General features: G+C 61.3%; 1 protein-coding gene across 3 annotated transcripts; it reads left to right on the top strand.

Annotated features, from left to right (window-relative positions):
- The first annotated feature begins 1,397 nt into the window (after positions 1 to 1,397).
- MKNK2 (MAPK interacting serine/threonine kinase 2) lies at positions 1,398 to 18,039 on the top strand. 3 transcript variants are annotated; one of them, XM_068996859.1, is made up of 15 exons: positions 1,398 to 1,484; positions 1,589 to 1,777; positions 3,735 to 3,816; positions 3,964 to 4,065; positions 4,187 to 4,284; positions 5,242 to 5,321; positions 5,813 to 5,886; positions 5,966 to 6,070; positions 6,406 to 6,461; positions 6,758 to 6,853; positions 8,610 to 8,804; positions 8,894 to 9,058; positions 9,161 to 9,204; positions 16,226 to 16,305; positions 17,933 to 18,039. In XM_068996859.1, the coding sequence occupies exons 2-15, from the start codon at positions 1,730 to 1,732 to the stop codon at positions 18,022 to 18,024; spliced, it is 1,317 nt and encodes a 438-aa protein (XP_068852960.1). In that variant the 5' UTR covers positions 1,398 to 1,484; positions 1,589 to 1,729; the 3' UTR covers positions 18,025 to 18,039. The 3 variants fall into 3 exon arrangements, with proteins under 3 accessions (XP_068852960.1, XP_068852959.1, XP_068852958.1); XM_068996858.1 differs by lacking the exon at positions 17,933 to 18,039 and adding an exon at positions 16,463 to 17,276; XM_068996857.1 differs by lacking the exons at positions 16,226 to 16,305; positions 17,933 to 18,039 and adding an exon at positions 9,465 to 13,158.
- The last annotated feature ends 1,293 nt before the right edge of the window (positions 18,040 to 19,332 follow it).

The following is a 19,332-nucleotide window of genomic DNA, read 5'->3' as shown; positions in this document are numbered from 1 at the left end:
GGGGGGGTCCGGGGCTGCCGTGGCGGCGGCGGGCGCAGCCAATGCGCGGGGCGGGCGGTGAAGTCACCGCGGTGCCGCAGCCATCGGCCCCGGCGCAGCCGCTTCGCGCAACGAGCGCGTCTGTTCTCAGCCCCGCTGGCGTCACACGGGGCGGGGGGGGACAGTCGCGCACACGCGTGGTGAGGGGCTCCCACGGGGCCACCGGGAGGGGGTCCTGCTCCCGACCCTGCCCCCCACGGCCACTGGTGGCCCGCGGGGACAGAGGGACGTGACCGCCCTGCTCCGCTCCCCCCCTCGCTGCAGGCCGGGCTGAGCTCTGCCCCACTCGTGACCCGTGTGGGCTGGGGGGCTCGGGGGGCCCCCACCCCCCTGCCATGAGCGCCCCGAACACGGAGCCGGAGTGTCCTTGTCCCGGTGCAGGGGGGTCCCCAAGGTGTGTCCCTGTCCTCGGGTGCGCGGTGGGGTGTCCAGGGCTGCCCCCATCCCTGTGCTCAAGTGTGTCTGAAGGGGGGAGGGGGGAATTGGGGTGCCTGGGGGGTGCCATTGTTCCCTAAAATACTGCAGGGGGGTCTGAGGGATGCGGGGGGTGCCCGTGTTCGTGGGTGCATTTGGGGGAGGACTGGTGTCCCTGTCCCTGGGTGCAGCGGAGGAGGGTGGCAGGGGGGTCCCTGTCCCTGGGTACATCACGGGGGGGTGGCAAAGGGGTGTCCCTTGTGCACCCTTTGTGGGTGCAGCACAGGAGCATGCCGGGTGTGGGGGTGCAGGGACCCCTCCGGGGGGCGTCCCCAGCCTTCCCCCCACCACAGGAGGGTGCCGGGGGGGTCCCGGTTCCCGGAGCAGCACAGAGGGTGCCCCGGTGCAGCGACGGGGGTACCCGAGGGGGGTGAGGTGTCTCCAGAGAGTATCCGGGGGGGATGGGGTCCCGGGTGGGTGCCTGGGGAGGGGGTGTGTGTGTCCCCTTAGGGGGGCTGTGTCCCCAGTGAGTACCCGGGGGGGTCTTTGTTTCTCCAGAAGGAATTGCGGTGTCCGGGGGGGCTTTTTGCGTGTCCGGGGGGGGTGTTTGTGTCCCCGGTGTGTGCCCGGGGCTCTGGAGTGTCGCGGGGGGGGTGTGTGCGTGCCCGGGACGGGGCTCTGTGTCCTCGCTGGGTGCCCCGGGGGGGGGGGGGGGTCTGTGTCCCGGTGGGTACCCGGAGGGTCGTTCGCGTCCCCAGTGGGTGTCTGGGGGGGTGTTTATGACCCTCGGGGGGGGGTGTTTGTATCCCCGGGGTGGCCGCCTGTGTCCCCGGCGGGGTGTCCCCGTCCCGGGGCGCGGCGGGGGGGTGTCCGCGGAGCCGGGGGCGGGGCGGGGCGGGGCCGTGCCTATAAAGGCGGCGGGGGCGGGGGCGGCGCGTCCCCCCCGGCGGCGGCGGAGCGGCGCGGAGCGGAGCGGGCGGCGGTGCGGGCTGCGGTAACACCAGCAGCGGCGGCTCTGCGGGGCCGCGCCGGTGAGCGCCGGGCCGGGGGGCTCGGGGGGGGAACCGGGCACGACCTGGGGGGGGGGCCGCAACCGGCTGACCCCCCCGCCCCCCGCCCCCTCCTTTCCCTGCAGGTCTCGGCCACCCCCCGGACTCCCCTCCGGCTCTGCCCGTCCCTCCGCCTCCCTCCCCCCCACCCCCCTTTTTTTTTTTTATTTTGCCGCCCCCCCTCATTTCTCCCAGCAACGCCGCCCCCCGCCCCCCCCCGCAGCAAGATGGTGCAGAAGAAGTCAGAGATCCCGGGATTCCACCGCTCCTTCAAGGTAAGGGGCTGCTCCCCGCCCCCACGGGGATGCTCGGGGGGGGCTCCGGGGCCGGGGTGCGCCCGCATCGCTGCATCCCCTGCCCGGGAACGGAGGGGGCCCGGGCGCTTCCTGCCCCACCCCCGACACCCCCCAAACTGAGGAGCTCCGGGGGCGCTGCCGCCGAAACCGAGCAGCGGGACCCCCCCCTGTACCCCCGTCCCGGAGGTCGCGGTGCTCCTGGGGCTTGGGTCAGTGTCGTCCCAACTGTCCCCCGGGTGGGCGCTGGGATGCTGCCGCTCCCACGGGGATCCCCCGTGGGTGTGGGGGCTGCACTTTCCCCCCGCCCGGTTGCACGCCTTCGTCCTGGTCCGGCAGCGGTGTGGGGGTGGTCTCGGGGCTCCCCAGGCCCTGCCCGCTGGGACCGTGCGAGGGTCGATCCCGCAGCGCCGCCCACCCCGAGATGCCCTGGGCACCCCCAGCCCGGGCCCGTCACCCCCCCCGCACCCCCCGCCACTGTCACGTCGGGGTGTGCGGGGGGTCCCCGTGGTCCCGCTCCTTTCGGTTCCCCCCTCCCGAGCCGCTTCCTAGCTGTGGGCTGGGGGTCCTTTGTTCAGTTTCGCTCCAGCTCAGGGGTGCGGGGGGTCCCCCGGACCCGCCCCCTCGTTGCAGTGACCCCCGCTCCTGCTCGTGTGGCCTCTGGCCGGGGTTCGTGTCCCCCGCGGGGGCCGGGGATGGAGGCGGGGCGGACACCTCGGCTGTGCTGATGGAGCCGGTGCGCAGCCTCCCATCCCCCAGACCTTTGTGTGGCAGTGCTGCGGCAGCTGGCAGGGCCCCCTGCCCCCTGTTACCCCCCCTGTACGCCCCCTGCCCACCCCCCGTACACCCTGGACCTCTCCCGGAGGCCTTGTTCCCCCCCCCCCCCCCCCCATCCTGCCGGGACTTGTCCCGGGGGGCAGCAGCTGCGGGGCGATGCTGCACTCCCCAAATCCAGGATTTGAGGGGGAGGAAAGCTGGCAATATGCAGCACAGGAGAATTTTGGCCCCGGAGATCCAAAGTGGTGCTTGGTGGGGGGGGGGAGAGGGGGGTGCTCCTGGTGTGAAGCTCCCCCCCCCCCCGTTCCGCCTGGGGACCCCCGGCCCCCCAGGGCTGCAGTAAACAGGCGCGTTCTGGGTGTTTCTGGCGGTGGCCAGGGTTGGCCGTGCTGGGGCTGGCAGCCGGCCCGGGCACCGGGCGGGTTTGGGAACGCCGCTGGAGCTGCCACCTCCACCCAAACAGATTTCATAATCCTGGGGAGGACGGGGCCCTTTCTCCCCCAGCGCTGCCCCGTCCCATGGGTGGCTCAGGGGAGCAGGAAGCAGAGGGTCCCCATGTCCCCTCGGGTGCCACTGGGGTTCAGCGTGAGGGAAGGAGCAGGTCCCATGCCCTCCGTGGAGCCTGGGGTGCAGGAGGGTTTGGAATGAGGCCTGATCCTGCCGGGTCAGGGGTGTCCCACAGCCTGGGGACATGATGTCCACTGGAGCAGGGCAGAGCAGGCTCCAGCCACCGTGACCTTGCAGGAGCTGGGAGGGCATGGAGGGGTGGCTCTGGAGCCTGTTCTGCCCTGTGGCTTCTCTTCCTCCCCCTCCTACCTCACTGTGGTTCAGGTTTGGGTGGAGATTTGGGGTTGGGTTGGTGTGGGTGGCCGCGGTCCCTCTCATCATCCCCTGTGTGCTGGCCTGGGGCTGGCTGGAGGAGCGATCCCGCAGCACTGTCCCCATCAGGAGATGTGGTCAAAGCCTTCCTCCTCATCCCCTGGCTCTCTCTGGAGCTCTGCTGTGTCCCTCCATGAGCTGGTGTCCTGCACCCCAGGGAGTGAGCAGAGTGCGTCCCAGGAGCCGGAGCGTGCCGGGCTCCATGTCCGTGCTGGACTCAGGGTAGCAACTGCTGGTGGCTGATCCAGCGGCTGCCACCTCACTCCTGCTCTTGACTCCACAGGGGCAAAACCCTTTTGACCTGGAGTTCGACCAGTCCAACCACCTGGAGCCTGTCTTCAACTTTGAGTGCCCGCCCCGTCCCGGTGAGTCACAGGTGCCTCCTCATGGGGCTCCTCCCATCCTGCCCCCTGGGATTTTGGCCCTGAAGGCTTTGGGGGGATGCCCAGCGGTGCTGGGGGAGCTGTGGGGGGACAGGGATGGCTGACACCGCTGGCTTTGCTCTGGCACAGACATGCCTTCAAGTCAACCCATCGACATCCCTGACGCCAAGAAAAGGAACAAGAAGAAGAAGCGCTGCAGAGCCACCGACAGCTTCTCCGGCAGGTTCGAAGGTGAGTGGGGCTGCTCGGGAACCTCAGGGGTCCCCCTGGCCTGGGGCAGGGCTGGGCCTTCCTGGTGTCCCCAGGCTCTGTGCAGTGGGGCAGGCAGCTCAGGTGACCTCTCCCTTGCCAGATGTTTACCAGCTGCAGGAGGAGGTGCTGGGAGAAGGGGCCCACGCCAGAGTCCAGTCCTGCGTGAACCTCATCACCAACAAGGAGTACGCTGTGAAGGTAAAGCTCCCCCACTGGGGCTGCAGAACCACCTCCCTCCCACCTCCTGCCTCAGTTTCCCTTTCGGCCCTCCCAACTCCCACGACCATCGGTGCTGGCCCAGGACTATGGCTTTGTGGACTGGAGGGGAAGGAGAGGGGCAGGAGTGCGGCAGGGCTGGGCTGTGATGGTGGCACACCAGCCTCTGCCACCACCTAGCTCGGGGTCCTTGGTGACCCTCCCCCCGTAGCCACGCTGCTCTCCCTGTCAATGAGGGCACACGGGAGCCTAATTAGCCCTCGGGATGTGTGTGGGGACTTGGGGCAGGCAGGGGCATGTGGTGCTGGCAGGGTGGTCACCTCCTGCTTGCCCCAGGGAGGTCTCTCCCATCCAGGTGCTGGAGGGGATTGGGGTGAGCCAGCTGCTTTTGGGGTCAGGAATGGTGGTCCCGTGGCCCTCTACCCCACAGACTCTGAGCCATGGCATGGGGGGGCTGGGATGGACCCCGTGTCAAAATGCAGCCAAATGCCAGGGGAACTTGGCCTCCCCCATCGCTCCACAGGGGCCTTTGGGTGCCCCAGTGGGGAAGCTGAGGCAGCAGGGAGGGCCGTGTGTGGTGGTGGGGTGCTCTGTGTGCCCCAAAGGGCAATGAGAGCCCCCAGCTGCCCTTCCCTGCGTGGGGTGTCCCCCTGTCCACCCTTGGCACGGCCACCGAGCCCCGCTGTGCCAGCGCCCAGTGGGGCATAGGGCCCTTTGCTGCGCCGGTGCTCCAGCGTCACGTGGAGCTCTGTTGGCCCCGGCCCCGGAGGGAGCGGCTTGGCACAGCCGCTGCCGCTTGGCACCAGCGCCGGGAACAGCCTGTTCTGCTGCCTTAACCCCGCCCGGCCCCGCGGGTCCCCGCGCTGCTGAGGCAGGGGTACCCCGGCCCCTCCCGGGCAGCGCTGCCTCTCCCTGAGCCTCCCCCTCTTTGCCCTCCAGATCATAGAGAAGCGCCTGGGACACATCCGGAGCAGGGTTTTCCGGGAGGTGGAGATGCTCTATCAGTGCCAGGGACACAGGTATGGCGGGGCAGCCGCTGCATCCCCCACAGTGGGCACGGGGAGTGGGCTGAGACCGGGCTGATGCTCGTGACACCCGTGGGCCACAGCCAGGCTGCCCTCTGCCCCACGCTCCCGGCCCTTGGCCCCAGTGGCCGCGGTGGAGCATTCAGAGGGGACGTTCAGTTTGCCATGACGACGAGGGCCTCGGTGGCCAAGTTGGAGCCGAGCCGAGGGCTGAGCCGAGCCCCTGCTGCTGAGCAGGGCTGTGTGTGGGGCGGGTGAGCGAGCCAGGAGGGGCTGTGAGCAATTAGGGAGGAGCGGAGCCGGGCGCTGCAAGCCCCTCTCCCCGCTGGAATGCGGCCAGGGGGGCCCTGGCCGTGTGGTTTCAATCACTGCAAACCCAGTTTTCCCATCCCGCATCCCTCCCGGGGTCCTGTGCTGGTTGGGGGTGTGGGGGGGACCCCAGAGGTGTTTTGGGGGATGCTGGGCTGATGCCGTGGTCCCTGCAGAAACGTCCTGGAGCTGATTGAGTTCTTCGAGGAGGAGGAGAGGTTTTACCTGGTGTTTGAGAAGATGAGGGGAGGTGAGTGCGGTGCCGGGGTGGGCGGAGCTGGGGCAGCAGGACCCCCCCAAACCCCAGCTCTGCTCTTACCCATCCACAGGCTCCATCCTGACCCACATCCACCGGAGACGCCACTTCAACGAGCTGGAGGCCAGCGTGGTGGTGCAGGATATCGCCAGCGCCCTGCACTTTCTGCACAACAAAGGTGAGCTGGGACGTCCCAGGTGCCTCTGAGTTCACCCTGGGGTGTGCTGGCCCCCCCGGGGATGTCACTGCCTCCCCCCATCCTCCTGCCCAGGGGACAGTGCCCATCCCAGCGTGCAGGGTCAGGCCCAGCTGCATCACAAGGCTTTTTGTGGTGCAGATCCTGTTCCTCCGGTTCAGTTGGGATTTGGGGCCAGCAGCAAATTTTGCCCTTTGCCAGGGCACAGGCAGTTATTTGGGGTGGGGAGGAAGGGGTCCCCATGCCACCCCCAGACTTTACACTGTGGCAGTCTTGTAGGGGGGGATTTTTACCCTCATTGGCTCTTTTGCCCCCAGGGATTGCACACAGGGATCTGAAACCAGAAAATATCCTGTGTGAGAGCCCAGACCAGGTGAGCGGGGAGCAGCTGGGGTTGGGTGCAGGGTGTGCTGCCTGGGGGGGTGGGCACAGTGGGGTGAGTCCTAGGGTCGGGGCTGCAGGAGGGTCCTGCCTGGGGACACACACACCAGGTCCTGCCAGGGACACACACAGCCCCCATATGCCACAGCACAGCGTGGTGTGAAGCATGACATGACCTGGCATTGAGCAGCTGTGGCCTGAAAGCGCCGCGGTCCCCGGGGGCTGCCGGCTGTGGTTCCCGGCAGATGCCGGGGGGTCACCGACCACTCCTTCCCCCCCTCTCCCCAGGTCTCCCCAGTGAAGATCTGCGACTTTGACCTGGGAAGTGGCATCAAACTGAACGGCGACTGCTCCCCCATCTCCACCCCGGAGCTGCTCACCCCGGTAAGTGCACGAGACCCCCACATTCTGGGGGAGGTCTGTCCCCGGGGACCCCCCCAGCTGCCCCGCAGGCTCTGAGAGCAGGGCTATGCATGGCCACCCCCCTGCTCGTCGCTGCTGTCGCTGATGCTGCGTGTCCCCCGTCGTCCCCCCCGCCGTGGCAGGCGAGATGTGGTTACATAACGCGGGGGGGCCGGGGGCTGGCGCAGCGCCCGGGCTGCCGTGAGCCTTAGCAACAGCCCGAGCAGCCGCGGCGGCTGCGCCGAGCCCGCCGGGGAGAACTGGGTCAGCACCGGGCCGGGGGCCGCCGTGGTTCCCCGGCTCGTGGGCGAGGGAGAGCGGGCCGAGCCTCCGGGCTGCGGGTGCAGGGTGGACACCCCGAGAGTGTCCCCGTGTCGCACAGATCCCCATCTCCTGCAGAAAGCCCCGCTCTCCTTATCGCCAGCCGCAGGTGTCCCCCCGTGCAGGGTATCGCGCTGCACCCCGGCTTTTTTGGGGTGCGAACGTGCCGGGGAGGGCAGAGCCCAGCAGAGGCGGGTGCCAGGACACCCCAGCCCCCTCCTTCCTCCACGCCTGCCCTCCTCCCGGGGCGGGCTCTGAGTTCCGGGGGTGTCCCGAGTTTCCCCGTTGTCAGCCCGTGGGGGGGCGGAGCGGGACGGCCGCTGCATTCCCACCGGGATCGGGGCTGGGTTGTTTTCCTGCGGTGGCATCAGCTGCTGGGGCTGGAGAGGCCCCTCGTCGGGAGGCCTCTCTCGTTACGGGGCGATTATCTGCTGGCTGCAGCTCTTTTCTCCCCTGGTCACGGGGCCTGTGTGGGCTGCGGGTCATGTGCTGGAAAGCCCCAGAGTCCCTGGAGCGATAGGGGAATGGGGCCGCTGGCTCTGCCTCTCCCTGCTCCACGGTTAACTCCTCCCGCACCGGATCCCACGCGGCAGCTCCGCCTGTGCCGGGCCGGGGAGCAGGCACGGTGAGGAGAGGGGCAGTGAGGAGAGGAGCACTGAGGAGAGGGGCAGGCACGGTGAGGAGAGGAGCAGTGAGGAGAGGGGCAGGCACGGTGAGGAGAGGGGCAGTGAGGAGAGGGGCAGGCACGGTGAGGAGAGGGGCAGTGAGGAGGGGAGCAGGCACGGTGAGGAGAGGAGCAGGCACGGTGAGGAGGGGAGCAGGCACGGTGAGGAGAGGAGCAGGCACGGTGAGGAGGGGAGCAGGCACGGTCAGGAGAGGGGCAGGCACGGTCAGGAGAGGAGCAGGCACGGTCAGGAGAGGGGCAGTCACGGTCAGGAGAGGAGCAAGCACGGTCAGGAGAGGGGCAGTCACGGTCAGGAGAGGAACAGGCACAGCAGGCTCGTCCCGCTGTGTCCCGTGGCCGCTCCCAGGCGTTGGGGCTGCCCCGCTGAGCCGGTTGGGTGGTGGCAATGCTGTGGGTCCTGTGGGTCCGGCTGTCCTGCACCGTGGAGGTTGCACCCTTTAAGCTTTACTTTTTTTTTTTCCTTCGGGGTGGCAGCTGCCCAGAGAGGTGGGTCTGTGATGGGAAACCCAGCAGGGTGATGTGGTGGGAGCAAATCTGGGGAGCAGCCATGTCTGCACCTTCCCTTCAGAGGTGCAGCCCCGTAGATCTGGCAGGACCCTCCCGGTTCCCCCTGCCCCATCGGTCCCCACCCTTCGGGGCTCACCCCCTGCCCCATCGGTCCCCACCCTTCGGGGCTCACCCCCTGCCCCATCGGTCCCCACCCTTCGGGGCTCACCCCCCCTGTCCCCACAGTGCGGCTCGGCTGAGTACATGGCCCCGGAGGTGGTGGAAGCCTTCAACGAGGAGGCCTCCATCTACGACAAGCGCTGTGACCTGTGGAGCCTGGGTGTCATCCTGTACATCATGCTGAGCGGGTACCCCCCCTTTGTGGGCCACTGCGGCTCCGACTGCGGCTGGGACCGGGGCGAGGCCTGCCACACCTGCCAGGTGCGTGGGGACCCCGGCAGTGCCCAGCCCACCCCCCGTTTGGCTGCAGCACTCCTGGCTGAGCCCCTGTTATTTCTCCCCCTGCTCAGAACATGCTCTTTGAGAGCATCCAGGAGGGGAAGTACGAGTTTCCCGACAAGGACTGGGCACACATCTCCTTTGGAGCCAAAGACCTCATTTCCAAGCTGCTGGTGAGAGATGCCAAGAAGCGGCTCAGCGCAGCCCAGGTCCTGGAGCACCCCTGGGTGCAGGGGGTGAGTGTTGATGTCCCCTCCCTGCTCTCTGCTCCCAAAAGCCAGGGTGGGGAACAACCCTCTGCACACCTGCTGGCTCTGACTGGCTGCATTTTGTTGCAGTGTGCCCCGGATAACACCCTGCCAACCCCCATCATCCTGCAGAGGTGAGTGTGGGTGGCCATGGGACACCCTCAGCCCCCTGAATCCTGACTCCACTCCTCAGCACTACTGTCCATTCCTTCTGCCTTTTGGGGGCTCTGGCGCGACTCTCTGTCTGGGCAGCCCTGCCACTTTGGGTTTGGGCCATATTTTTGGTGTCTGACCAGTCTGGCATGGCCAGCATGTGAGGAGGGACACCCGGATATTTGACCCCGACCTCCCTCCAGCCCTCCACACCCGCCCTGAGCCCGTGCCTCCCCTGCAGGAACAGCAGTGCCAAAGAGCTCACCTCCTTTGCCGCCGAGGCCATCGCTGTGAACCGCCAGCTGACGCGGCACGACGAGGACGAGGAGGAAGAGGCGGAGGAGGAAGCACGACCCATCATCATCAAAGCTACCTCACGGGCCATGCAGCTCTCCCCCCCCTCTGAGTCCAAGCTGGCCAAGCGGCGGCAGAAGAGCAGCCTGGCCAAGGCAGTGGCCTCCGGGCAGCACCTGGTGGCCCCGCTGGTCCTGGTGGCCGACCAAGCCTGAGCGGTGCCCCTCGCACCTGCTGTACCCCTTGTCCCCCCTTCTCCTCCTTTCTTTCTTCCCCTTTCCGCCCCAACCCCACCGTTTCTGGCTAGTGACAAGATCAGGACTCGTCCCTGTGGCTGGTTTCCAAGGTTTTGCTGATCTTGTAGGTCTGGGGGTGGGAGGGTTTGTTTAAGATCTTTTTTTTTAAGGTATTAAATCAAGCGTGAGGTTGCTTCACCCAGGGCACACTCAAGGACATCTGACAGACACACGGACTTTTGTTTCCCGACTCTTGGTTTCTCCTCTGACATTTTCCCCCCTCCCTGACACCAAAGGACTCTTTGTATCCGCGGCTGCTTTGACGATTTCAGCTCATTTCATACTGTGAACAAAAGACCCTCGGTCGCGTTTTCAACAACGGGAGTTGCGTTTTAACCTCGTCCCTCCCCTCGGAGCCACAGGTTTCTCTCTGATGTTGGGGTAGATCCCACAAAAACCCCTTCCTGGGGGTCTGGGAGGCACCTCCCAGGTGTAGGGGATGTGGGGAGCCCCTCTGTCCTGTACTCGGGGGTGTCCCCAGCTCTGCTCCACGGGGACACAGTGGGCGTTGTGCAGGGAACCGCTCGGGCTGGGGAGAGACGGTGCCAGCGAGGGAGCAGCTCCTGACTCACCCTCTCTGCTCAGCATCCTGCTTCCAGAATAAGCTATTCACCCCTTTTTCTTTTCTTTTGACCCTTTCTTTTTTTTCTTTTTGTTATTTTTTTTTTTTTTTTTAATTATTGTTGCTTTTAAACTGCCAGCTGTGCTTCTCTACAGGGCACGGAGAAATGTCTTCCTTTCCTCCCACGCTCCGGCTGGTGGCTCCCCGGGGGATGTGTGGGCATCCAGGGCTGTGCTCTTGTGCCAGGTCAGGTTTGCACCCCGGTTTTTGGAAGGGCTGGTGGCTGTGCCCTTGTGGAGGTGCAAGGGGGAATGAGGTGTTCAGGGTGGCCAGAGCAGCCAGAAACACCCTCTGGGAATTGTGTGCTCTGTGGAAAGCAAGGACCCCCTTAAGGAGTGTCAGGACCTGCTGCAGGACAGTGAGACCTGCCGTGGCTTCGGGCTGGCCCCGAGGCCGCTGTGGCAGGAGCGTTGGGGTGCACAGGGGGTGCCCAATGCCCCAGGGATGCCAGTGGGTGAGCAGCCGGGCTGGTGGCAGCACCCAAGGGCCATGGCATGGGGGAGCAGCCTGGGGACAGCTTGGAATGTGGGGCTGGAAGGTTTGGGGTCAGGGCAGCAGGGTGTTCAGTGGCTGGGGAGCGCTGGTGTGCATGGTCATGCATGTGCATCCCTGCTCATGTGTGTTCAGGTGTGCGTGGCACTGTCCTTTCCTCTTGCTTTGGGGTGGGGAGGACTTGGGATGCTGAGTCAGGACGAGGCCCTTGGCTGGTTTCTGGGTCTGTCCAGGCGAGCAGTGCCCACGCCTGGGGCCAGATTGGCCTCCAGCTGTCCCCAGTGCCTCCAGATCCCCCTGACACCCCCTGCTCCCTGCCATAGGCACTGCTCAAGCTGTGCCCGCTGCCAGCTCCCATCTCGCTGGGAGGGCAGTGCCCCCTTCATAGCCACCTCCTGTCCCTTCCGACTCAGTGCTTTGAGCTTTATATTTTGCAAAAGCAGCCTCAGCCCATCGTGTGCACAGGTGAGGGTTTGGGAGCTCTGAGCTGGGGAACAGACTTCCCTGGGTCTTCAGCTGAAGACAGTCGCTGTCTCTGGAAAAACAAAAAAGAAGTTCTCCTTTTTATTTTAAGACTGCTGACAGCAATACTATGCAATATATGTTGTTTTTTGTTTCAGGGAGGTGTGCATGAGTTATCTTGGGAGATGGTGATCTTGGGTGTTGATGGAGTTTAGTGCAGGGGCCATCTTCTCTCATCCTTCCCAGCCTTTCTGCTGACCCAGGGGGGGTCAGGGAGGGTGACTCCATCCCCATCCTACTCCCAAAACTGCCTCGCACTTGTGATCTCTCTCTCCCCCATGTGCCCCCTGGTCCCACTGCGCCGAGTGGGGAGGAGCAAGGCAGTGGTGAGGGGAGACCCCTCCCCACAGGCACCGGGACACCCTGGAGAGGCCTCCCTTAACAGAAAGAAAAAAAAAAAATCCATCTTGATTGTACATGGTTACTTTTTATAGCTTATTTTGTTTTATCAGTTGTAGATAATTCCTTGTTGTCTTATATTAAGAAATACTTGAATGATGTACAGTACGCGATGCCTTGAGCTGGTATTGTGAAGCTATCGTTGATGCTGCACGCCGCAGCCTTTTTTTAGAAAACAAAAAAATCACGGGAAGGGGATGGCAGGGGGATGTCTCCAAAATTTATCTGTCCCCCATGCTGCTTTTGTTGGCAAACTTGAGTTTCCCCTTTTTCCCCAGGCGTAAGAGCGATCTCTTTTATATCTATATAAATATAAATACACCACACACTCTGGGGAAGGCCTGGGTGACCCTGACCGTGCCCCGTGGGTGTCCTCGGCCGGGGATGTGCAGCTGGAAGATGCTGTAGGAGTTTGTGGGAGTTGGAGGATGCGCCGGGAGCATCCGAGCCTGGCCTGGGTTCGGCTTTGCATTTTGGGTGGGGGTTTGGTTTGGACCCGGCGCTCCTGGCGTGGCACTCGGGGGTGACCCATGGCCAGGTCTGTGCATTGGTGGAGAATCTTTAAATGCCTCTAGAGCCGGGGATCAACTCTGGAAAACCTCCAGCCTGGCTCGTGGCAGTGCTGGGCACCCACAGGTGCCTGGGCTGGGGTGGCTGGGGACACCCTTGTGCCAGGGCCCTCCCCTCCCCACTGCCAGCGCCACTCCCAGGGCGGTTTCCAGACAGATGCTCCCGTGGTCCAGCACCAGCGACCCCCTCTCACCAACACCCTTCTTCCTCCTCTTCCTCTTTCCAAGCTTTCCCCCCATAGAGCATCTATCTTGGAAACCAACTTCAAAAAAAATTTTTTTTTTTAAGCTGGAAATGTTAAGTGTTTTCACTTCCTCTCCTTCCCCCCCGCCCTTCCTCCAGCCAACTAACTCGACTTAGAACTGGTTAGAAACGTTTACTGTGAAGCTAACTCTTTTTTATCAAACCAGGAGAAGCTTTCTCCACTTTACAATTGATGAAGACTGCCAAAGCTGGTTCGACAAGAGTCACGTTAACGCACTGTTGGTTTGTGCAACAGCAGCCTCTGCTCAGGGGCTGGCTGGGAAATAAAAATGAAAATATTAAAAAAAAAAAAAAAAAGACAAAAAAAAAAAACAAAAACAAAAAAGGAAAAAAAAAAACACACAAAAAGAAGCACTTTACTGTATGTACCAGGTGACCTGATACAGCTGAATTGAAGTTTTCCTTTATAACAATTGTTGATGCCAGAATTTTGTATTCTGTTTTGTAAGAATTTAATAAAAATGCATTGAGACCTATGTGGTGGGCAGGTGGCTGTGGCAGGTGGGGCAAGTTGCAGGGGGGATTGGGCAAGTTGGGGGGTATGGGTGGCTCCCACCATAATCCTTCCCAATTTTCACTTGCTCCTTCCCAGCCTGCTGCTGGCCCATGGGGGCTGGGAGTGTGACTGGGATGGGATGCCAGGAATAGGGGCTGGCAGTGGCTCAGGCCCTGACTCACGTTTCCCAGCGGGATGGTGTGATCTGCTCAATCCCAATGGGAGCTGGAGGTCACGGGGCAGGGCTGTGCTCCCTGCCAGCTGCACCCAGTGGCCTTGGGACTGCCCTGCCACCCCCAGGGCCAGTCCTGGCACATCCCCCCCCACCTCCATGGGGCAGAGGGGGACACTGAGGCAAGGGGAAAGTGTGGTGGGATAGGGAAGGCAGTGGGGACTGGAAGCTAGGGATCAGGGTGTGGGAAAAGGCTGTAGAGGCCCTGCTGAGCTTTCTTACTTGGATAAGGCAAGACCTTGTGGAATAAAAAAAAAAATGAAAACAACTAAAAATTCCTGACTTGTCCAGCCCTGCTGCTATGCTGGGGCATGGAGCTGGATCTCTCTGGATGCTATTGCCATGGTGCTGCTGCCCTGGCAGAACCCCATCCATGGCAGCCCTGGGCTGGGGAATGGGCTGTGGGCTCTGCCATGGACCAGCTGCTGCTCCCAGCTCTGAGCTAAGAGAGCCCCACTGCTGAGAATCCAGCTCACTGCTTGTTAAACGGTGCGGCTGCTTCTTGCAGCATCTGGATCCGGACAGGATGGCTCCAGAAGTCTCCCTTCCCTGGCTGTTCCAGGATGGGATGTGGTGAGAACAGAGCTGGGGCTCCCTGCATGCAGAGGATAAGGAGCATGTCCCATCCCTTGGTGCTGTTCCTGCCTCTGTTGAACAAAGCCATTGCTCCCTCCTGGGCCTGGGGCCACCAGCTGGTGACCCTGGACATTTTAGGAGCATCCAGCTCTCGGCTCTTCTTCCTCTCTTGCATGTTTCACCATCATTGGGCCCTCAGCTATGTGCTCCAGAAATCTTTCCTCTTCTGCCTTCCTCCTTCCAGGACTCCAGGTGGATCCCAGACAGGTGTGTCAGAGGCAGCTTTGCTGCAGATGCTGGTTTAACTTTTAATCTCTGAAATTCCTTCGCATGGTCCCTCTTCTCCCCCTTCGCCAGTTTCCCCAACCCCAGAAAGCGCCGGGTAGTTGGAAACCATTGCTGAGCACGTGCGGAGAAGGGCAGCTCCGAAAATAACCCAGCGCTGGGTTAAAATAACCTGTGCTGCTCTGGTGCCTGAGCATCAGCCCAAAATAGGCTCCGCCGGGATAAGGGCGCTATAAATACCCCGGCGTGGATTTGCATTGGAGAAAAGCCCCGCAGCAGGAGCAGCGCCGATGCCGCCCACGCTGGCCCAGAGTGAAGGGGCCACTGCAGAGCACTGGGGTGGCCTGGCTGACGCAGGGGCTCAGCCACGCTTTGGGTGACGTGGTGGCTTGTGCCAATCCGACTGTTTTCAGGATTTAACGGAGCCATCAGGTGATGATCGGATCTGAGTGGCTGCAGTGCTGGGGTGGCCAGTGGGGTCACATCTAACTTCAGCCCAGGGCACTGAGGCAGCTGGGCAGGAGCAAACATGAAGTGTCCTCAGTATTTTGGATCTGAGCCTGGCTCTGCTGATAACAGATGATGATCTGGGTGATTAGCCAACATTTTGATTCAATATCTGCCCAAAAAACAACCCTGGAGTGAGGAACATGCATTCCCTCAGACCAGAATGCTCTCCTGAACCATCAGTGAACCCCAAACCCACACTGGGCAATGCAGAGTGGAAGGTGTGAAGTGTGTTTTGATGCAAAACAGCTGTTTTGGAACAAAGAAAGTTTTAAATTTTCCTTTTTGTTCTTTTAAAATGTTTTCTGGGATGGGGCAGAGAAAGAAAGAACTCCTGTGCATTTTGCAGAGAATCATGTCTCCTATCCAGGGAACCCAGACAAACCAATCTGGGGTGGTTTTTTGGTAGAATGGTTTTTTTGACTGGTGTGTGCTGGCTCTCCCTCTGAAGTCATCTCAGGGAGTGTGTGATGTGCATCCCAGCAGAGCCCAGCACACACGTCTGCCCCTGCCTGTGTTTCCTGTGGCTGGTCCCTCTGCACCAGGAGCCTCGGTGGCACTGGCACAGCATGGCATGTCCATTTCCTCCACTGTCTGGACAAGCCCTTGGTAACCTTGTTGGTGTTTTTGGATGGTGAAGTGTGGATTTTGGAGAGCCACGGGGTGCAGCTTTGGTTTTCCCACAGGATTCCAGCTCTGGGTGGAATTGCACGGGCACTGGGAGCTGTGGTCGGTCGGCGGGAGCAGAGCAGGGTCAGGTTTTCCCAAACCCATGAGAGCTGTGCCCATGGCTGGAGTGGGTCCTGGGCCTCGTGAGTCACCTTCTCACCTGGCTGGAGGTTTAGATCAAGGCTTGGTGCTAAGGCACAGGGCTTGGCACTTTGCCCTCCTCTGGGTCACACTGGGATGTCTCTGTTTCTGCCATGCAGTCTTCCTCAGAGCTTCCTTACATCCTAAAATGCCTCTCTTGGCTGCTCAGCCAGGGGAGGGCTGCATCTGCCTGGCTTTTGCTGGGAACACGCATTCCCAGCTTTTGCTCGGAGCATACATTCTACATGTATTTTCCTGCCTCCACGAGGTGAAGAAAGGCCAGGTGTTCTCTGCTATCCAACTCTGAGCACTGCAGTCCCACTGCTTTAATTCCAGCTGCTTGGAGCCTTGTGAGACCCTTCATGTCCAGCCCTGGATGGGGTCAGCCTTCATCCCACCAGCTGGAACCCAGTGATTTCCCTGCCCAGCGTTCCTGCCAGGGTGAGGCTTCTGTTCAGCCTGTGAATGCCCCAGCTAGAACAGCACTGCCTTAGCCCAGTGCCTGATCTCTGAAGGAGTCTGTTGGCTACCAGACCCAGAAATAATGACGCCGGGCCTTTTAAAGGAGCGTTTGTTCCCAGGTTTATTTTTGGGATGGTAAAGTCTCCTGTATGACACTTGTCTTTTTGTTTCTCAGGTCTAACACACCACCGGATCACCGTGGTGCTGGTGCTGGGTTGCTGCAGCAAACACCTCACCCCACCCCACAGTGCCATGGTGAGTGTCCCACACAGATCTCTGTGCCATTATCCCTTATTTCCAGGGCTGTGTTTCCTTACGCTGGTCCCGAGTTAAGCCTCTGGCTCCTGCTACAACACAAATCACCCTTATTTAGTTCATCACGGGCTGAATAACTAGGATCTCTCTGATGCAGGGTGGCAGGGCTGGCACGGTGAGCATGGCACAGAGAAGGCTGGTGGTGCTGGGAAGATCAGGACTGAATGGGTGCGGAATCCCCTCCCCATGTGATGAAGAAACACCCGTCCCCCCTGGCAGGCACACCGACCCCTCGGAGGCACCAGTTTCTCAAGGATGAATTTGCTGGGATTTGGGAGCAGGGAATGCTATGGTGAAGAAGCTTCAGCCCCCAGCAGCAGCATGGGCTGGGCTGGGTGATCCTGCACCTCCCAGGCAGGGCAGGGGCCCCTCAGTGGCACTCCTGCAGCAGTCCTGGCGCTGGAGAAATGCGGGATCCCACAGCCAGTGCCCCCCGGCCCTCCAGGCCATCCCTGCCAGCCACCAGCCGTGTCCAACCCTGCAGCCGGGCACAGCGAGTCTCCAGCTCCCTCTAACGTTCCTGGCCCGAAAGGAGCACCCGCAAGCAGGACGGGCCTGAGCAGGGCGCGGGCCCGAGGGAAAAGCCTGACGCTGAAATGCGTGGGAGCAGCTGGGCCAGAAAAGGGGGAGCGATGTGCCGAGCAAACGGTGTGAAAGAGTAAAGGATGCAGCGTTTTAAGAGAGAATACGGCTGTATTGAACGCCTGGTGATTATTAACAAGATTTCACGGGGAAAAGGACTGTTCCTCTGAAAAAGACTACTTTTTAATACTCTAAATAGTTGCTTTAAAATGCCGTGTTTCCAGCCCTGGCTGTTCAAAAAACATGTGATGACAAGGTTTAGTGGTGAACATGGTGGTGGTGCTGGGCTAAGAGTTGGACATGATCTTAAAAATGTTTTCCAATATTAATGATTCTATGGTTCTGTGATTCTCTGATTCTAAAGGCTCCTACCCATTCCTGCCTGCACAGGGACTGTTAAGATGGGAGCTCTGAACTCTGCACAGGATTTTCCCAAACTTGTCCATGTGAAACGCAGCTTTAAAAATGCAACAAAAACCTGACAGCACAGAATGCAGCAGTAATGGGTATTGATAACATGATACAAAGCCAGGTTGGAAGCTCTCTATAAAAATTAGTGGTGTAGCAGCACTGCTGTGTCCAGCTGTAGTGGTTCATGGGGAGATCCCGGAGCTGTGCGAGGGTCTGGAAGCGTTGAATCCATACAAACAGCACACAATCCATACAAACAGAACACAATCCATACAAACAGCACACAATCCATACAAACAGCACACAGTCCATACAAACAGCACGTCTCTGTGTGCTACAGAAGCAAGGCACAGGAAGCAGAAGGGGCAGCCAGGCCATCTCCCCCCTGACACATCGACTCACGGACCACACGCCTGCTCCTGCCTGGATGTGTGTGCAGCACAGATCAGGGCATGGATAACAGAAAGAGGGGGAACGTAATTACCCTGCGAAGAATAAATCACTTTAACGGTTCAGTTACTGAGATCACAGCGAGGCAGTGGCATGGCCTCTTAAATAATCTTCTGCTTTGCAGCCAGCTCCTGCCCCCACGCCACCTCCACCTTGTGCTGCCTGGCGAGGAGATGCCATCGGTGGGGACAACACTGGCCAGTGGTTTCTGGCTGAGCAGGTCCAGCAGGATGTTGGGAGCAGCAGGGCATGACCAGGTGAGGGATCACGGTGCTGCAGCTCCCTGGTCTGTGCAGGGTAATACCTGTGGTGGGCCTGGCAATGTGGTGTCCCATGGTGCTCCCGGCCTGCGTCCGCAGCAGCAGCCAGTAACTCCGAGCTGATTATTGTGAGGAATTGCTGGGCACAAAGCAGGGGTCTGGGGATGGTGGAGGCCTAGGTCTGCTGCAGAGGAATGGCTGGTGTGTGAGAGCATGAAAGGAAAACCCCCGCTTCACCTTCGCTCCACACGGCCCAAACCTCCCTGGCTCCTCACCCCCAGCACTGACCCCCTTCAGCCCCTTAACTCCCAACCTCCTCTCTGTGAATTGCACCCCCATTTCTCATCCCTTCACAAACTGCTCTCCAGGCTCCCTCATCTTCCTCAGAATGACCCCTTTCACAGGATGCTCCCCTTATCTCTCAAAATTGCCCCTCAGGAATTGCTCCTCTTTGCCCCTCTCAGTTGCTCCTTGGGGAATCACCATTATCTCCCAAACTGGTTCTCAAAGATTGCTCCTGTCACTCCCCCACACTGTTCCTCAGGGAGCCATCCCCTTATCCCTCAAAACTGCCCCTCAGGGATTGCTTCCCTCACCCCCTGCCCCGCCTCATTGCTCCTCAGGAAATCACTCCCTTTTCCTTGCTCCTCAGAGATGGCCCCTTTCAGGGATGTGCCTTCATCTTCCTCAGGGATCGTCCCCTCATCCCCAAAACTGCCCCTCAAAGACTGCTCCTCTTGCCGCCCCCCTCCACGTTGCTCCTCAGGGAAATGCTCCCTTATCCTCAAAACTGTCCCTCAGGTTTGGCCCCTCATCATCTTCAGGGATTACTCCCTCATGGATCATCCCTTTACTCCCCCTCAGGGATCACCCCCTCATCCCCAAAACCGTCCCTCAGGGACTGACCCTCACCTCCTCAAGGGTCGCCCCCTTTGTCCCACAAACTGCCCCTCAGGGATAGCTCCCATCCTTTTCAGGGACCAGCCCTTCAGGGATCATCCCCTTACTCTCCCTAAGGGATCCTCCCCTCATCCCCCAAGCTGTCCCCAGGGATCGCCCACCAAAATTGCCCCTCTCACTCCTCCACACTGGTTCCTCAAGGTCTCATCCCCTTGTGCTCCAAAATTACCCCTCAGGGATTGCTCCCCTATGTTGTTCGTCAGGAAAATGCCCCTTTCCCCTCAAAAGTGCCCCTCAGGGATCGCCCCCTCATCCCCAAAACTGCCCCTCAGGGATGGACCCTCATCCTCCTCAAGGATCGCCC

The sequence above is a fragment of the Aphelocoma coerulescens genome, chromosome 28, assembly GCF_041296385.1.
Source record: "Aphelocoma coerulescens isolate FSJ_1873_10779 chromosome 28, UR_Acoe_1.0, whole genome shotgun sequence".
Taxonomy (NCBI): domain Eukaryota; kingdom Metazoa; phylum Chordata; class Aves; order Passeriformes; family Corvidae; genus Aphelocoma; species Aphelocoma coerulescens.
Note: the sequence above shows the minus strand (reverse complement) of the source record. Positions and strands in the feature narration are given on the sequence as shown.

Excerpts from the sequence above, each read along its gene's own strand:
- MKNK2 (XM_068996857.1), top strand. The coding sequence starts at position 1,730 with ATGGTGCAGAAGAAGTCAGAGATCCCGGGATTCCACCGCTCCTTCAAG. Across the intron at positions 6,462-6,757 it reads TGTGTGAGAGCCCAGACCAG|GTCTCCCCAGTGAAGATCTG; the intron begins GTGAGCGGGGAG and ends CCCTCTCCCCAG. Across the intron at positions 9,059-9,160 it reads AGCACCCCTGGGTGCAGGGG|TGTGCCCCGGATAACACCCT; the intron begins GTGAGTGTTGAT and ends ATTTTGTTGCAG.